General features: G+C 44.3%; 1 protein-coding gene across 9 annotated transcripts in view; it reads left to right on the top strand.

Annotated features, from left to right (window-relative positions):
* Positions 1-15,935, top strand: part of ANKS1A (ankyrin repeat and sterile alpha motif domain containing 1A) — a 188,735-nt gene that overhangs the window by 77,974 nt on the left and 94,826 nt on the right. For 6 of the 9 annotated variants that reach the window (XM_067753230.1, XM_067753229.1, XM_067753233.1 and 3 more), the window contains exons 4-10: positions 656-718; positions 7,776-8,072; positions 8,851-8,926; positions 9,211-9,312; positions 9,409-9,510; positions 10,886-11,082; positions 14,804-14,896. In XM_067753230.1, coding sequence (XP_067609331.1) covers positions 656-718; positions 7,776-8,072; positions 8,851-8,926; positions 9,211-9,312; positions 9,409-9,510; positions 10,886-11,082; positions 14,804-14,896 — 930 coding nt within the window. The remainder of the gene's footprint in view (positions 1-655; positions 719-7,775; positions 8,073-8,850; positions 8,927-9,210; positions 9,313-9,408; positions 9,511-10,885; positions 11,083-14,803; positions 14,897-15,935) is intronic. The other 3 variants (XM_067753236.1, XM_067753234.1, XM_067753232.1) reach the window with 1 other exon arrangement.

The raw sequence follows: 15,935 nt of genomic DNA, 5'->3' as shown, positions 1-15,935 counted from the left end.
GGAAAATTGTCTCTTTAGAATTGCCTCTTTAGAACCTAAATGCAACTTTACTCCTCCTGGCTAATGTGACAGTAATTTCTCTTATCTGGAGGAAATTTATAAAAGAGGTTTGCTTTTAACTAATATTCCTCAATGTGGAAAAAACTAGTCACCCATTAAAGTCCTTCTCGTTTAAGAAATTTTCAGCCACCATTTCTAATCCTGTCTTTGCTCACTTTTGCCTTGGAACACAGCTGCTTGGATTTTTGAGCCACTTGAGTATGCTAGCTTGTCCTGCTCACAGCCGCCTCCCGCCTGGAGTGTCCATTGATAAGTGGGACCCAGCCCAGTGCTTTGCGTATCTGGCAGGCAGGTGGGTGGGGCAGGGGCTGGGCACAACGTCTGCAATAGCTCGAAAAACCTAATGCATCTAGGCAGTGGTTACAAGTATTTCACTGATTTATTAAAAACCATTAACGTTGCTTCAATTGGAAGCTTGGATGAGAGGGGTGATGAGCGCGGTGCCCTGGAGGTTGTCTTCCCCATTAACTTCCTTTTGTGGCACCCAGAGGGCAGATCCAAGTTGTCTAGTGTTGGGCCCCCTCGGGGCTGTGCATTGCTTTGATATATTTCATCCATTTTATCATCACATTTTCTTTTCCTCTCCTTTTTATAGAATGCTCTTGAGATCAAAGAACTCAAAAAGTACGGCCCCTTTGACCCTTATATCAATGCCAAGGTGTGTACTTTTCGCTGCCAGGATTTCTCTGCATCATTTCTCCAAGCTGCACTTTCTCTTCGGTCCTCTCTGGCTTCCATTCTCATCCACTCAGACTCTTCTTCATCAACCTGACGTTTGTCCGCTTCAGCCCATCTGCTTCTGGCTTGCCTGGGAATGGGAAAACGAAGCTTCAGTGGGTTTTGTTCTTGTTTTTAAAACCCATACCAATTCTGGAAAGCTTGGGTGCTTTTCCTGGAATGGCTGAAAAGCTTAGAAGTGGCAGAACTGGGGAAATAGAAGGAACCATATTATGGGCATAATTTACTGTTGTGATTTCTAAAATCATTTAAATTCAAAAAAGAAAAGTGCAATTAAAAGATGTTACGCAAAGTAGCTTACTTTTTAATAAGCACAGAAAATGATTAAATTGTACTTCCTAGATTAATTTTTTTTTTTTTAAGTTTGCTTTCGATATTTCTCTTGAGATGGAATCCGAACAATAGCTTGTGGTGAAGGTGTGGCAGCCAGGGCGTGGGTGACTCCATTTTGCTCTTAAAAGCTGCTGGTGTGGCTCCCGTCTCTTTTCCTTGAGTTTGTGCCTGGGGCTTTGAAGCCTCAGTCCCTTCTCCCCAGCCATTAGCTTCTCTCTCTGCTTGGTCACTCTTGGCCCTTGGAACAGCTCAGAAATGGGAAATGAAGTTGCACGGCCAAGCAGGGCACTTGCCTTGAGTCTCCCTCCCCCGTGAGGCTGGGATAAATAACGGGCTGATGGGCCTAGTGATGAACGTTCAGCCCCGGGCCTCGGCCCTCCACTGCCTCTGGAGGCAAAGCTGGTGGGTTGGGTGATGGTGTTAGCCTGTCTCCTCTGTGCTCTCACCTGCTGTTTTGACTCAAGGTTTCATTCAGATGAGGTTTGCTTTTTGGCAACAATCTGGAGTTTGGCTGAGTCACTGCATTATTCACATCAGCTACCTTTCACTTGGCTCTGAATAATACAGCAGCTGCTGGGAAGGGAAATGTAAGGTCCTTCTGCGCATTTCCAAATGCAAGGCAGATATTTCATGTTTTTCTTTGAAAATACTGATTTAGCAAATGAAGGACCCTATGGGCTGGACCTCGGCAGGCTCTACGGGAGATTTCCTTCAGCTGTTGGGCCCTAATCGTGGAAAAGCAGTTTGATCTGGAGTGGGGGAACACAGTAGTTTTAGTTTGCCCACACTTTCAATTCTGTTTTCTGATCTTCAAGATAGGAAGGTAGGAAGATACTTCATCTTCTTTTATTTTTTTGGAAGTAGTGCAGCAGAGTGGAAAACCCTCACAGATCAAGTCAGACCCAAGTTTGAATTCTGTGCTGCCACTTACTGGTGTTGACTTGAACAAGTTACTTAATTTCTCTGAGCTTCAGTTTCCTCTTCTATAAAATGGGATATACCATCTACCTGGCGGGATTATTTTGGAGTTCAAATAAGATCATGTACATGAAGTAAAAATATCTGGTTACTAGTAATATTTGAGATCCTAATTTTAAAAGGTATATATCATGTGGTATTTCTGAAAGGCTGTTTTGGAATTTATTCTTTGTTACTAGTGAGTGAAGCTTAATGCAACATTGCTGTATTGGTCCATTCAGGGTTTTGTTTAGGGGGGAAGCACCTTGAAGTGATTGTTTCCCGACTTGGTGGTTACTTTAGTTAGCTTATAAAGCTCTGATTAAAGGGTAAGACTTTTTTTCTTAAAAGCACATTTTCCTATCCCTTGATTTTGCACACATAAAAGAAATTTCGTCTAAATGGAATAAGAACTTACTTCTCTCTTTGGAAATACAGTCTTCCCTCAGTATCTGAGAGGATATTGGTTCTAGGACCTCTGTGGATACTGTGTTCAAGTCCCTTATATAAAATGGTGTAGTGTTTGCACATAACCTACTTCTATCCTCCCATACACCTTAAATCATCTCTAGATTACTTATAATACCTAATAATACAGTGTAATACGATAATACAATGTAAATGCTGTGTAAATAGTTGCCACTTGGTAAATTCAAGTTTTGCTTTTTGGAACGTTCTAGATTTTTTCCCCTGGAATATATTATTTTTAAGCATTACCTTTTAAATTTATTTATTTATTTATGGCTGCATTGGGTCTTCGTTGCTGTGCGTGGGCTTTCTCTAGTTGTGGCGAGTGGGGGCTACACTTTGTTGTGGTGCGTGGGCTTCTCATTGCGGTGGCTTCTCTTGATGTGGAGCATGGGCTCTAGGTGCACGGGCTTCAGTAGTTGTGGCACACGGGCTCAGTAGTTGTGGCTCATGGGCTCTAGAGCGCAGGCTCAGTAGTTGTGGCGCATGGGCTTAGTTGCTCCGCGGCATGTGGGATCTTCTCAGACTAGGGCTTGAACCCGTGTCCCCTGCATTGGCAGGCGGATTCTTAACCACTGCACCACCAGGGAAGTTCCTCTCCCAGAATATTTTTGATCCATAGTTGGTTGACTCATCAGATGCAGAACGCGTGGATTGGGAGGGCCAACTGTACTACCCTTTGCCTCCACCCCACCCACCCCCCCCTCAACGGCCAAGTGACGTAAACGCTGTTAAGGGATAAGGCTATTTGGGTTGTGCTAAGAATGCAGACTCTTCTCAGGCTGATTCAGTTCTAACCTCCCTAGGTTTTATGGGTTTTCATTGACCTGGTGTGTCTAGGAATTGTTTTTGCTAAAATACATTTGTGTGCTAAGTCCTATCAAGCACCTGTAGAAATTAAGAAGTTGCAGATGCCTTTCCTGGGAGCAGAGATGGTTTTCATGAGCTTTTATCTTCCTCTTTACCATATGGACCTTTTCCTGTTTCAGCAAGTCAGCATAAACCAGTCCAAATGTACGTCATCCTTAGCTAAGGTGAAACTATTAAAATTGTTTACTTACCCCCTTTTAAAACAATTTTAACTTAGTCTGAATATCATAAGATGAGCAGTAGTCAAGTTCGTTTTATGGTAGGTCTGTTTCTCCAGACACTTAAAAGTAATTCACAGGGGCTTCCCTGGTGGTGCAGTGGTTAAGAATCTGCCTGCCAATGCAGGGGACATGTGTTCGAGCCCTGGTCTGGGAAGATCCCACATGCCATGGAGCAATGAAGGCCGTGCACCACAACTACTGAGCCTGTGCGCTAAAGCCCATGAGCCACAACTACTGAAGTCCGTGTGCCTAGAGCCCGTGCTTCACAACAAGAGAAGCCACCACAATGAGAAGCCCGCGCACCACAAAGAAGAGTAGCTCCCGCTCGCCACAACTAGAGAAAAGCCTGCGCACAGCAACAAAGACCCAATGCAGCCAAAAATAAATAAAAAAAAGTAAAAAAAAAAAAGAAGTCCATGTTCAAATTTCACCAATTATCTCAATAATGTCCTTTAGAGCAATTTCTTTTTCTGGTCCAAGATACAGTCCAGGATCATACATAATCTGAAACAGTTATCCTCAGCCTTTTCTAGTCATTCATGACATTGACATTTTTGAAGAGCATAGGCTGTTTGTTTTGTAGACTGGCCCTCAGTTTGAGTTTGTCTGATAATTCCTCTTGATTTGGTTCAGGTTATATACGTTTTTGGCAGTAATGCCACAAGAGTGATGTTCGTCCTTCCTTTTTAGTGCATCGCATCACCAGGCACATGATGTCAGTTTGTTTTGTTCTTGATGATGATGAATGATGTTTAAGTTGGTGTCTGCTAGGCTGGTAACCTTTTTAATATTAGTTTTCCTGGGCTTTACCCTCTGAGGTGCTACCTTGGCAGACCTGGGGTGGGGCTCAGTATTAGTTACCTTTAAGCTCCCTTGTAATTCCAAAACGAAGCTTGTTTAAGAACCACTGATCTAGGCTAACTTTCCACTAGAGCAGGATTCCTCTTTTCTCACCTAAAACGCAGGCCATCTACCCCTTATTTTATTTGTTTGTTTCTCCTAGTAGCAAGCAGAATTACTCTTGGCAGCCTCTTTTTGAATTCCACTGATTTTTGGTTTCTTATGCTTGATTGATACCTATTTTCCTAAACCTTCCCTCTGTTGGTCAGAGTTCTGCCTTCAGAGCTTTGCAGAGTAAGTCTGACTCCTCCTCCACATGAGGAACTTGGTTCTCATGCTTTTCCTGTGTCTTCTAAATCTTTGTAGACCCACTTTGTCTTTTTGTTCCAATTTGGGTATATTTCTAGAGACTATACCATCGTTGCTCCAGAGAGCTGTAGCCCCGGTGTTCCTAACTTAGATATCTGTCAACGGTGGACAAGAGTGCAGTTGGGCTATAATCCAAGCACTGGGAGGTGATGGTTTTGAATAGTTCCCAGAGGAGAAAAGTCACGGGAATGTTTCTAGATGGTTTTCTGCTGTTTGTAGTTTATGTGTGTGTGTGTATGTATATAAAACACATAAGTAATGGATTTATACATTGAATGGGGTCTCCAGATATAAAGGGTATAGGGATTTTTTTTTTTTTTTTAGAAGTAATGACCTAGCAAGGAAAAAATGAAAGTGGGTCTCAAGATGAGTAGGAGTGGGGAGTTTGTGCAAAGCCTTGGGGGAAAATTGGGATATTTCATCTCAGTCCCCATCCTTAGTCCAGATTCATAGTATTATGATTCTGTGAACTCTTGGGGTGTTGTAAGCACCCATGGTGTGATTTGAAAGGTGTGAAAGAGAGGGATTCCAGGTGGTTGAGAGTTTGTACCCTCCCTGGAATCCCTCTCTTCCTTGTGGGTCCATAAATCCAAAACTTTAGTGACTTCTTGCCCTGAAAATTGTTAGGCTCCAAGGGGAAGCGGTAGTAAGAGCTCATTGTGATGGCCTGTGTTCAGTAGTCGAGAGATGTGGTCACCACAGACGTAAACTCAAGAGTATTGTAGTTACCAGAGCATGTCTGGCAAGACTGAAACATAAATAAGATGCTTCCTACACTGTGAATATAAACTGCAGAGATGTGGTTAGGCCATTTTTAACATAGGCAGGCAGTTTGCCTGGTAGTGATCAAGACCGTGCCTTTAGCGAGGCAGCTCTGTGGTAGCTGCTTTAGTTCTGGCAAAAACCCAGAGAAGACTTTTTTCCCCTAGAGTTTTACAGTTCTTCAGGCCCTAATGACATACTTTTTACAGATTATTCTGGTTGTTGGGAGACAACTTGGATATAAAAGAGATAGCAGTGTCTACTTCAGAGTAAACGAGTTTTTTTGGACTGGAGTTTTAATGAGAATAAGCTGACTTTCTTGGCCCTTGCTGTCATGCTAATCTTGAGATATAAAACCCTGAGAATCCTCTTAAACTTCTTTGAGTTGCAACTCTGCCCCAGGATCCCTCTACAGGAAGCTCCTGTGAGTTTTCATTGCTGTAGCTGTCTTTTCTTCTCATGAGAAAGCGAGGTGACAGCTCTAAGTTTTTCATGCCATAGCTTAATAGGAAGTGGGCATATGGGTGGCCTGAAAGATTTGTTCGGCACAGGGAGCCCCAAGGATTTACTTCCAGCCCAGCGTTTCTCCTGCCCTCCAGACTTTCAGGTTGACGTGGAATTCGCCCCTTGGACCCAGCTGTATCACAGGAGGCCATTGCTAACTGGCTGTGTTCTGTGGCCAGAGAAGTCTGTCTGCACCTTCTCAGCAGCTGCTCTCCTGGAGCTGTGTTGGAGCTCAGTGCTGCTTCCTCTGTTTATCTGTGTGCATTTATCTTTGCATGTGGCTCTTGCTACCACCCTTTCTGTCCTTGTTTCATTAAAAAAAAATTTCTTTGCTATCATTCTGGCCTTTTGGGGCCTTGCGCCTAGTAGCCCTGGATCTTTCTGATACACTTGGTGTAGCTGGAAAAAATGATGCAGTTAAATGCCAGATCAAAAGCAGATGGAATTGCATGCATGTTTGGGTAACTTCTAGTCTGTTACTTTTAATATCATTAATAGAATTGAAGCAATTGTGGAAACATTTAATCTTTACCTTTTGACCACTGAAAGGTGCATAATATTGACCTGAAGGACACATGCCCTCAGAAGCTTTGTTTCCCCAAAGTGGCAGAAGCCTCCTGGATAAATTCAGGAATCTCAAAATCTTGTGGGAGAATTATTATTTTCATTAATGCTTCTAAAAATGGAGAGGTCGTGGAAATTCCTCTATGCCTGCTCTAGTTATACATTGTCAGTAGTAGTAAAAGAAAGATCATAATTGGAATGATTAACATTTTGCTTCTGATGGTTGATAAAGCACAAACTTCTCCTGCTTTATCTCAGGTTCTCCCTTTAGTTTGAAACAAAATTGACATCAGAGGACCTGTGGGGTTGTGAATTTGAATTAATGGCAATGTTACAATCTTGAATATTTTGCACCTCTCACACAAAACATTCTGGTGTCTGATTGTATCTTTCTTACCTAAGAAACCCTTCTTGGCACAGTTGTAGGTCCTGCATGCATTGGCTGGGGCAGGCTCCTGGAGCAGGCTCAGGGTGGCATCTGGGTCCCGCGTTACTCTGTGACTGAGCTCAGGTGCCTCAGTCCCCTGGCAGTGGCTGTTGGCTGATATGTTGAGAGTGATCTTGGGTGCTCTGCTCTGTAACTTTCATTGTTGGCCAATTGATTTGCATGCATGGAGCTACGCAGACGACAAACTCTTTCCAAAAAGCTTGTGTGCGAGGCAATGGATGGTCAGCAGATCCAGAATCAGGACCACGGGGTTGGCTCAATAGAAATTGTAAAACCAGTTGAAGTTTAAATTGAGTCAATGGCAGTGATATTACGGGCATCCATCTGTGCCAGGGCTTCTCCCCGCGGCCTGCTGTGTTCCCAAGGTGGCTCTCCTTGCCGTCTGGAGACACGTCTACATTGGCACAGAGGAGACTACAAAGGCTGAGGTGCCGACTGCTCCCCTCTGGCAGTAACTGGGGCAGATGAGGCTGACTGGAGCAGCCGGGCTTGTTTGCGGGATTCTGACATAGTTCTATTAGTCCCCAGGTGTTGCTGCTATTTTTCTCATTTAAATTTCAATGGTTTTACGTGTGATTACCCCAGTTGTCTGCCAGTCTGCTGGTCACCTTTCTGACATCATCCGCCTGTTGACTCTTTAGAACAATGACAACGAGACGGCCCTGCACTGCGCAGCACAGTATGGCCACACGGAGGTGGTGAAGGTCCTCTTAGAGGAGCTGACTGACCCCACCATGCGCAACAACAAGTTCGAGACGCCTCTGGACCTGGCTGCACTGTACGGGAGGCTGGAGGTGGTGAAGATGCTCCTCAACGCACACCCCAACCTCCTGAGCTGCAACACTAAGAAGCACACCCCTCTGCACTTGGCAGCAAGGAATGGCCACAAAGCCGTGGTCCAGGTCCTCCTGGATGCCGGCATGGATAGCAATTACCAGGTAGTGGGGCGGACGTACCTCCCAGGCCCAAGGGACGTAGTCATTTTGGAAAAGGCACAAGCGCCATGCTGCTGGGCTGTGTTCCTATTTAGCACGGTTCACATCACATGTCAGATGCTTCCATTTGCTGACTCATTGTAATGAGAAACTTTAGAGACAAAGAAACTCCTCCAGTGAGTCTGTTATTTTTTGTTTCTTTTCAGGGGTAATACATGGTCATTATACCCTGAAAAGACATGCTTATGGACTCTCTCTTGAAATTAGAAAACTTTCATTATCTTCCTATACCTGTGTTCCCACTGCCACCATTAGCGCCTCCAAAGTCCCATCAACTTGATGTTGCCGACAGGAGACTTAACATTTCCCTTTGTTGGTAGCTTTCTCCATTCAGATGAATGGCCATTTCTTAGGCTTTGCATCCACCAGACCACATTTGAAGTTAAGGTGTTTTCCCCCCCTTGTACTTTTCTTCTCATCATTCCTTCCACCCAGGAAGGTGGGGTTTTTAGGAGTGTCACCAATAGGTGGTTCCAAGGGTAACAGTGCAGTTATTCATGTGTGGCCTCCTGGTGGCACATCAAACACCCAAGTATGGGCCACGATTGTGGTTTTGGAATCCAGACAAGAAAAGTGGGAAAGATAATGACAGAGGACTTTGTGTGGTTTATTTTATTTTCCTGTCCCTTCTTGTCTACGTCCCGTTTGTCGTGTGAAGCCACGCCAAACCTGGGTCACTGTTCTGATGATATCCTGCTCTGCGCTCTCATTTGCTTTCCAGACGGAGAAGGGCAGTGCTTTGCATGAGGCTGCTTTGTTTGGCAAGACCGATGTGGTGCAAATCCTGCTGGCTGCAGGTGAGAGGTTGGCAGCGCTCTTGTCTACACAGCATGCCAGGGTTGGGATCATTTCCCCCAGGATCCCTGGAGGGGGATTTTTACTGGCTGCCTTTGAACCTAATATGTGTATGTCTCCACTGGTTGATTGCAAATGTACGAAGTTCTTGTATAGCTGGATAAAATATCTTTGGATGAAAACGTTGGTTGTGCTGCCAGGAGCATTAGGTATCCTGGAATTCGACCCTCTTTGAGGCTGGCTTGAAAATTCTCACTCCCCTGGTCCACCTGGTGTGCCTTTCTAGGAATTGACGTCAACATAAAAGATAACCGTGGACTGACTGCCTTAGACACTGTCCGGGAGCTGCCATCTCAGAAGAGCCAGCAGATAGCAGCACTGATCGAAGGTATGGGTCCATCTCCCTGCCGCAGGGACCAGGGGACACGCTGGCTGAACCAAGCCACTGGTATTTGGTGCAGCTTTTTTTGGTCTTTCCATGTAGATCACATGACTGGAAAAAGAAGTGCAAAAGAGGTAGATAAAACCCCCACAACCCAGCCACCTCTCATCTCCAACATGGACTCCATATCCCAGAAGTCTCAGGGTGAGTCGGCTCTCTTCTGCCAGCAAAGGGGCTCTCAGCTTGAAAAGAGTTGAACGTTCTTTGGCAGAATGGAAAATCTTAATTTAAATAATTATTTTGGGGGATTGGGAGTACTTAGTAAGTTCATATTCAAATTCATTTTTTTCCAACTACTATATGAAGTTTTCTTGGGCAAAGCTTAGGCCGTGATGGTGGACTTTTTCTTTCCTACTTTATTTTATTCTCTGCTTTTAGAGTTGGCTCTGTGAGAGCTATCCTGGGATGTGTGGTAGACAGGATGATCTCAAGATGAACTCAAATCTCAGTGAAACCTTTTTTTTCTAACACACACTTTAGTGCCTTGAGTATAGCTGGCTCACAGTAAATATTTAATGAGTGTCATCTGGTTGGTAGATGTGTATATGGCAGATTTTAGTAGTCTATCATTTGTCCAACACATGTGGTCTGGGTGCTAGCTTGGGCAGTCCAGCCTCTCCATCATTAGCCAGGATCCACCTTTTCAGATTGATTGAGCAGCCTTTTGGGTCCTAGGTCTGATGAATGAGAAAGACAAAACACTGGCTGACACCTCCCCCAGATACAGATCACAATGAAGAAAGCTCGAGAAACAGAGCAAAGCCAGATACTGAAAAAGGAAAGGGATTTTTCAGAGGAATGCAGAGATGCAAGGGTTCAGGGGTTCTCAGCCTGTCTTTACTGTAGAGTCCTTGTTCCCCTCCCCTGGTCACACTTTTTTTCTTGACCTCATAATTTGCTGGTAATGGGATTAGTAGTTCACTAAGCCCTTAGCTTTCAGGGATTTTACAGTTACAGTTTTGACTCTTTGCAAGTGACCCAGAGATCCCTGGTCTATAACCAGATCCCTGGTTACTTTGCAGAGTCACAAATTGGGATCCCAGGCACTCTGAGGTTCGCAGTTGTCTAGTGAGTGAGTTGTAGCTGCACAGCGCCTTCATCTCAGAAAGGCTTCACCACCCTCTATTTTGCTTGGGCACATGGAGGTTCTTGTTAAGAATTTAAAGGGATTACTGAAGTTTTCCAGTTGTACCTTGCTACATCTTATGGTTTAAGTTTATGCTGTCATGGCATTGAGGTATTTGGGAATTTATAACGATCTTGGGAGATGTCCTTCATAGATGTCAAAGGTTCCATATTGAATTGGAGAAAAATCTGTTCATTTCTCAGAGTATGAAGCGCAGATGAAACTCTCTATATTTATTCCTGTCCGTGGAGAAAGCCGTGATTTATTTTCCTGCTCTAGGTTAACGTTGGTCAAGTTCAGGTGGCCGAAGGGGCTTTGGGTTGTTCCTGTGGTGGGAAGTCCAAGACTGTGCTGTCCTCTCACCGACTCTCTTGCCTTCTAACCCCTCTTCAGGTGATGTGGAGAAAGCAGTGACTGAACTGATCATCGATTTTGACAGCAACATGGAAGAGGAGGGTCCCTACGAGGCTCTGTACAATGCTGTCTCCTGCCATTCATTGGACAGCACGGCCAGCGGGCGCTCGTCTGACCGGGACTCCGTGAGCAGGGAGGCCGAGACGGCGGGAGTGAAAGCTGCTGGAGTGAGGCCTGTACGTGGCTGACCCTCTGTACCGGGGTTCTGTTGTCCACCTCTGCTCTGCTGGGGAGTGGGAGAGAGGATGTGCGACCCCCAGTGCCAGCTGTGTTTCAGGGGCCTGGGTCCCACTCACCCTATTCTCCTGGGGGCTCTGCACCATCTCCCTCTTGCTTAGTGTGGTCAAACTCTACAGCTTGTGTTGAGGTACAATTTTAATTTTTCCAGTTTCAATATAACCTGTTTGCATCCTTCTGTTACTTTTTTGACCTTAGAGTAAATTGAAGCATTTTATTTCTATTTAGCCTCACTGCTGCTTCTGTCTTTGGGGCCTTTGCTATATATTGTTTGTTTCTTTCGGGAGAGCAGTTCTGTCGATGAAAGAGCTTGCTAAATAAGTTCCTGTCAGCCCTGAGTACATGTTCACCTTCCATTTGCCCTAAAAAATTTATCCATTTGTATTTGGACAGATTTTGTGTTCAGCAGGGTTGTAGCAAGGCTTAATCAGACAGTGTATGTATTAGTATGTACATTCCTATTTTTCCCATAGTTATAACCCCTCCAGCCATTGAAATAGTAGGATGGGGACAACCCTGAATTTTTCCCTCTAAAGGTCAACCTTCCCATCTGACTGCTTCTTTCTCTAGCCCTTGCTTCTTCTTCTTCTTTTTTAATTTTTATTTATTTTTTTTGGCTGTATTGGGTCTTCTTTGCTGAGCGTGGGCTTTCTCTAGTGGTGGCGAGTGGGGGCTACTCTTCGTTGCGGTGCACGCGCTTCTCATTGCAGTGGCTTCTCTTGTTGCGGAGCATGAGCTCTAGGCGTGCGGGCTTCAATAGTTGCAGCACGCAGGTTCAGTAGTTGTGGCATGCGGGCTCTAGAGCACGTGGGCTTCAGTAGTTTTGGTGTGTGGGCTCAGTAGTTGCGGCGCACGGGCTTCAGTAGTTGTGGCTCATGGGCTCTAGAGCGCAGGCTCAGTAGTTGTGGCACACGGGCTCAGTTGCTTCGTGGCATGTGGGATCTTCCCAGACCAGGGCTCAAACCTGTGTCCCCTGCACTGGCAGGTGGATTCTTAACCACTGTGCCACCAGGGAAGTCTCTCTAGCACTTGCTTCTACTTCTAGCCTTATACATTGTTCTCCAGACTCCTTACCCCCATTTTCTCTCCCAGGGTTTTACTGTGAGCCTAAGCCTGAATCAGTGGTCCCATGGCCCTTCCTTCCTGCACTGTTGAGGTTTTGAGCATTGCACTTTTAATAAACAGGCATTGCTCTAACAGGATCCCAGTGATAGTCCCACCTTGAGGCATATTTTCAGGTGTATATTACTTCTTCCTGTTGGAGAGGCTGGCCCTTCCCTTTTGGTGCAAATCTGGCTTATGACCATTTTGATGATCCCTTGGCTGCCTGGTGATCCTCAGGCTTTTCATTAATTCCCTGGGAATGGCCTGCTGTTTTTGGTGTTCTTTTTTGTTCGGCTTCTTGCCCTGCCCTGGGATAGTCCCAGCATTTCAGTATGGATTTTGGAAAGGCCCACCAGTCTTGTGGTAGAACCCCTAGAGCGGGTGTTATCGAGGACTGTGATGAAACTCCTTGTCGGTGGTGAAAGCAAGTGCACGTGCCGAGCACCGCTCACACAGTGCTTCTGCAGACAGAGCTAGGGGTTTTTTTGTTTTTTTATTTGTTTGTTTCCACTTCTTTCACCGTTAGGTACAAATGAATTAGGGAAATCCAACCTGTGGAGGAAGGTGTTGCTTTCAGTGGCACTTACAGGTGATGCCCATTAGAGGGAGCTGGAGGCTTTGCAAGAAGAACACGGGATTCCTGAAGGAAGCTTTGAAGGAGCAAGTTCCTGTGAGGCTTAGCCACTGATTTACACAGGTTCTTTGTTCATCCCACTGTAGTAATCTAGCCTCCTATGGTCCTGCTAAGTAGAAACTGATACATCTTGGGGTGCATGCTTTGCCAGTTTTACTTGAGTATGTTGTTGCTGTGCTGCCTTCCTGGTCCTTGGTAATTAACTGTGGCCAAGGGACTGTTCTACGTCTGGTAAACACAGCGGATGGTATCTGTAAATCAGCTTCATAGTTCCAGGCCCCTGGGCCATAGTTTTCACGGTAGGAAAGACCATGAAAGACCCATGCTTCTCTTTCCTTCCAGGGTCCCTGGTGATTACCTCTTCCACAAGAGCCTTTCACATTGTTCTTTCTAGGCTCCTTTAGCCTTGGGAAGGCTTCTAGGATGAGTCATTTTTGTTGTTGTTACGTTTCATTTTGGTTTTCCTCAGCTCTTTGTGTCCCACAGTTGGATAACTGGTGAGATTATGGGCCTGCTCCGTCTGCTGTTCCCCTCCTTACAAGGTGGCCCTGGACCAGGCTTGTTCCTACGCTTCTGGAGCAAAGAAGGGTGGGGAAAGTAGACTTAGTGGGAAATCTGACCTCAAAAGCTTTGTTCAGCTTGACCATATGAACTTGTTTTGGAGTCGTATCAAGATATAATACCAAGCAGTAAAGCGTGTTTAACAGAGAGATCATGGATGCCAAGTGCTAACTAACCCGGCGGCTCCTAAAACATGAGAAGTGTCTTTCCTTGCAGGTTTCTCTGAGGCTGTCACATAATTCAACACTCACCTCCACACCGACGTGTAAAAATACTCTCGTTCTAGCAACACAGTGGACTAACCTGCAAGCCAGGGAAGGAGCTGGCAGGTCAACTCCTGTTTCAGGTTCCCACCCCCTTCCCTGTAGGAACATTGACTCTCAGGCATAAATAGGACTGTGGGATATAAAGACGCTAAAAGTACATCAGGGACAGTGGCAAAACTCTCTTCAGCCTTCTTTCACCAAAGATCATTCTGTGTATTCCTGATACTGTCTACCCATGATCTAGATAATCCCGTCTTCAGTGAGTTTCTTGCTCTAGAGCAGGGGGTTGGTGAACCAAGGCCCACAGACAGCTGCCTGTTTTTGTGAATAAGGTTGTATTTGGAACATAGCCATGCCCAATCATTCACATATTTTCTGTGGCTACGTTTGTGCCCCAGTGGCAGAGTTTACTGCAAACCCTAAAATATTTACTGTGTAGCCCTTTAAGAAAAAGCTTGCCAACCCCTGCAAGGGCAGATAACTGACAAATAGTCCTTTTTTAAATGGGCTGAGATGAAATAGGGTTTTCATATGCTAATGATACATAATAGTAATCATTGAAGGAGGTGACCAAGGATAAGAGACAGTTCTGAGGTTTGAATAACATTCAAGTTTGAGCAGGAGTTGATGTTTTTGCCCTTGATTGCTTTCCTCATTACTTCCCTAATAATTTTGGTTTGTTAGAACTCTGACAAGTTGATTCTTTTGATTTAGTGTTTCCTCTTTTTAGAGTAGATTGGAAGTTGAGCCACTGGTTTTCCTATACTCGAGTTTGTGTATCAGTATCATGAAGGACATTTTCTGATGAGGTAGTTGTGTGTTTTCAGTGCTGATATTTCTCACTGTGGTCAAGGATATGACAGAGGTGTTTATAGTCTCTGCTACAAACATCAAAAAGCAAAGAGCAATGCTAATTGAATTGTGTATGTGTGCAGGGTTCTCCATCTTGTTCAGATACTAAACGTTGAGTTTAGTCTTTCAGGGGAATTCTTTACATTATTCTTTTTTATTTCCAAAGACTGAGATAAGAGTAAACCAAAGAGTTAAATTCTTGAAAAAAGACATAGTAAAATACTTATTTTTTCTCTTCTACAGAGGGAACGTCCTCCGCCTCCAGCAAAACCACCACCCGATGAAGAGGAGGAAGACCGCATAGATAAGAAGTATTTTCCCTTGACAGCTTCTGAGGTAGAGGGTTGAAGGTTTACTCCCATCACTGAAATATGATTTTTTGGAAAGTGCATCAAATGCGTGCTTAAAGAAGACTTTGCTTTGTCATTGTTTTTATCACCTCTTTGGATTAGTAAATTTGCATTGTGTATATCAGTAATCCAAAGTAGGACCTTTCAAACTCACTCAGAAGTACTGAGCAAGGAATTTTACTAGGCTCTCTAGCAGATGGGCCAATTATTGATCAGCCGTGCCACATGGGAAGCCAAACATGCACATTTTCCTGGCTCCATTAGGCTAAAGAGTCTCACTTTTGGCTCTTGTACCTGTGTTGTCTTTTGATACAAAGTGTGGAGTATCCCCCTAATCACTGTTCTCTAGACTGGGTCAGATTAGCAAGCTTTGATGCTTGTGACCCAAAAGGTCTTATTTCTGTTTTTGCAATTTCCCTCTTCATTTCATATGAAGAATCTGCACCAGGACAGACATGGAAAATGTCATGAAAACTCAACTAGAAGAGAAATAAGAGTCATGGGGGCAGGGGAAATCAAAGGAGGTAATTTGAAAAGAATAGTTCACCTTTTCAAAAAAGAAATGTTATCCTGGGGCAAATGGTTCAACCTTCTCACTTAGGTATATGAAGAAAATCATGTTTTCCTTAACCTTTCATCTTCACAATGCTCCTTTAACACTTCCTGCCATTCAGAGAATATATTTATTGAGTGTTTATTCAAAATATTGTATAATTTCAATAGTTTTTTGTAGCTCATTCAATGCCCTATTGTTCTTTAACTTAAAAACCAGCTAACATAAACTAGTCAATTAAGTCTCATTACTTTGTCCCCAGAAGTCGGAGTTAAGTTTTTTTTACTGCCATGGACCATCCAGTGAGACAGGTTCTTTTATTTAATATAAACATATGCAACCAGAAGGATGACATCAGTTTGACAAAATGTATAAATACAAGGAAGCCCTTTTTAGAATGTAAAGTCAGTGTTGGAGATAGGGATGATTTCTGTGCTAGGTACAAATTCTGTCCTTATTTCTTCCTATCCCT

This window comes from Pseudorca crassidens, chromosome 10 (genome assembly GCF_039906515.1).
Source record: "Pseudorca crassidens isolate mPseCra1 chromosome 10, mPseCra1.hap1, whole genome shotgun sequence".
Taxonomy (NCBI): Eukaryota; Metazoa; Chordata; class Mammalia; order Artiodactyla; family Delphinidae; genus Pseudorca; species Pseudorca crassidens.
This window is presented reverse-complemented; position numbering and strand designations above follow the sequence as displayed.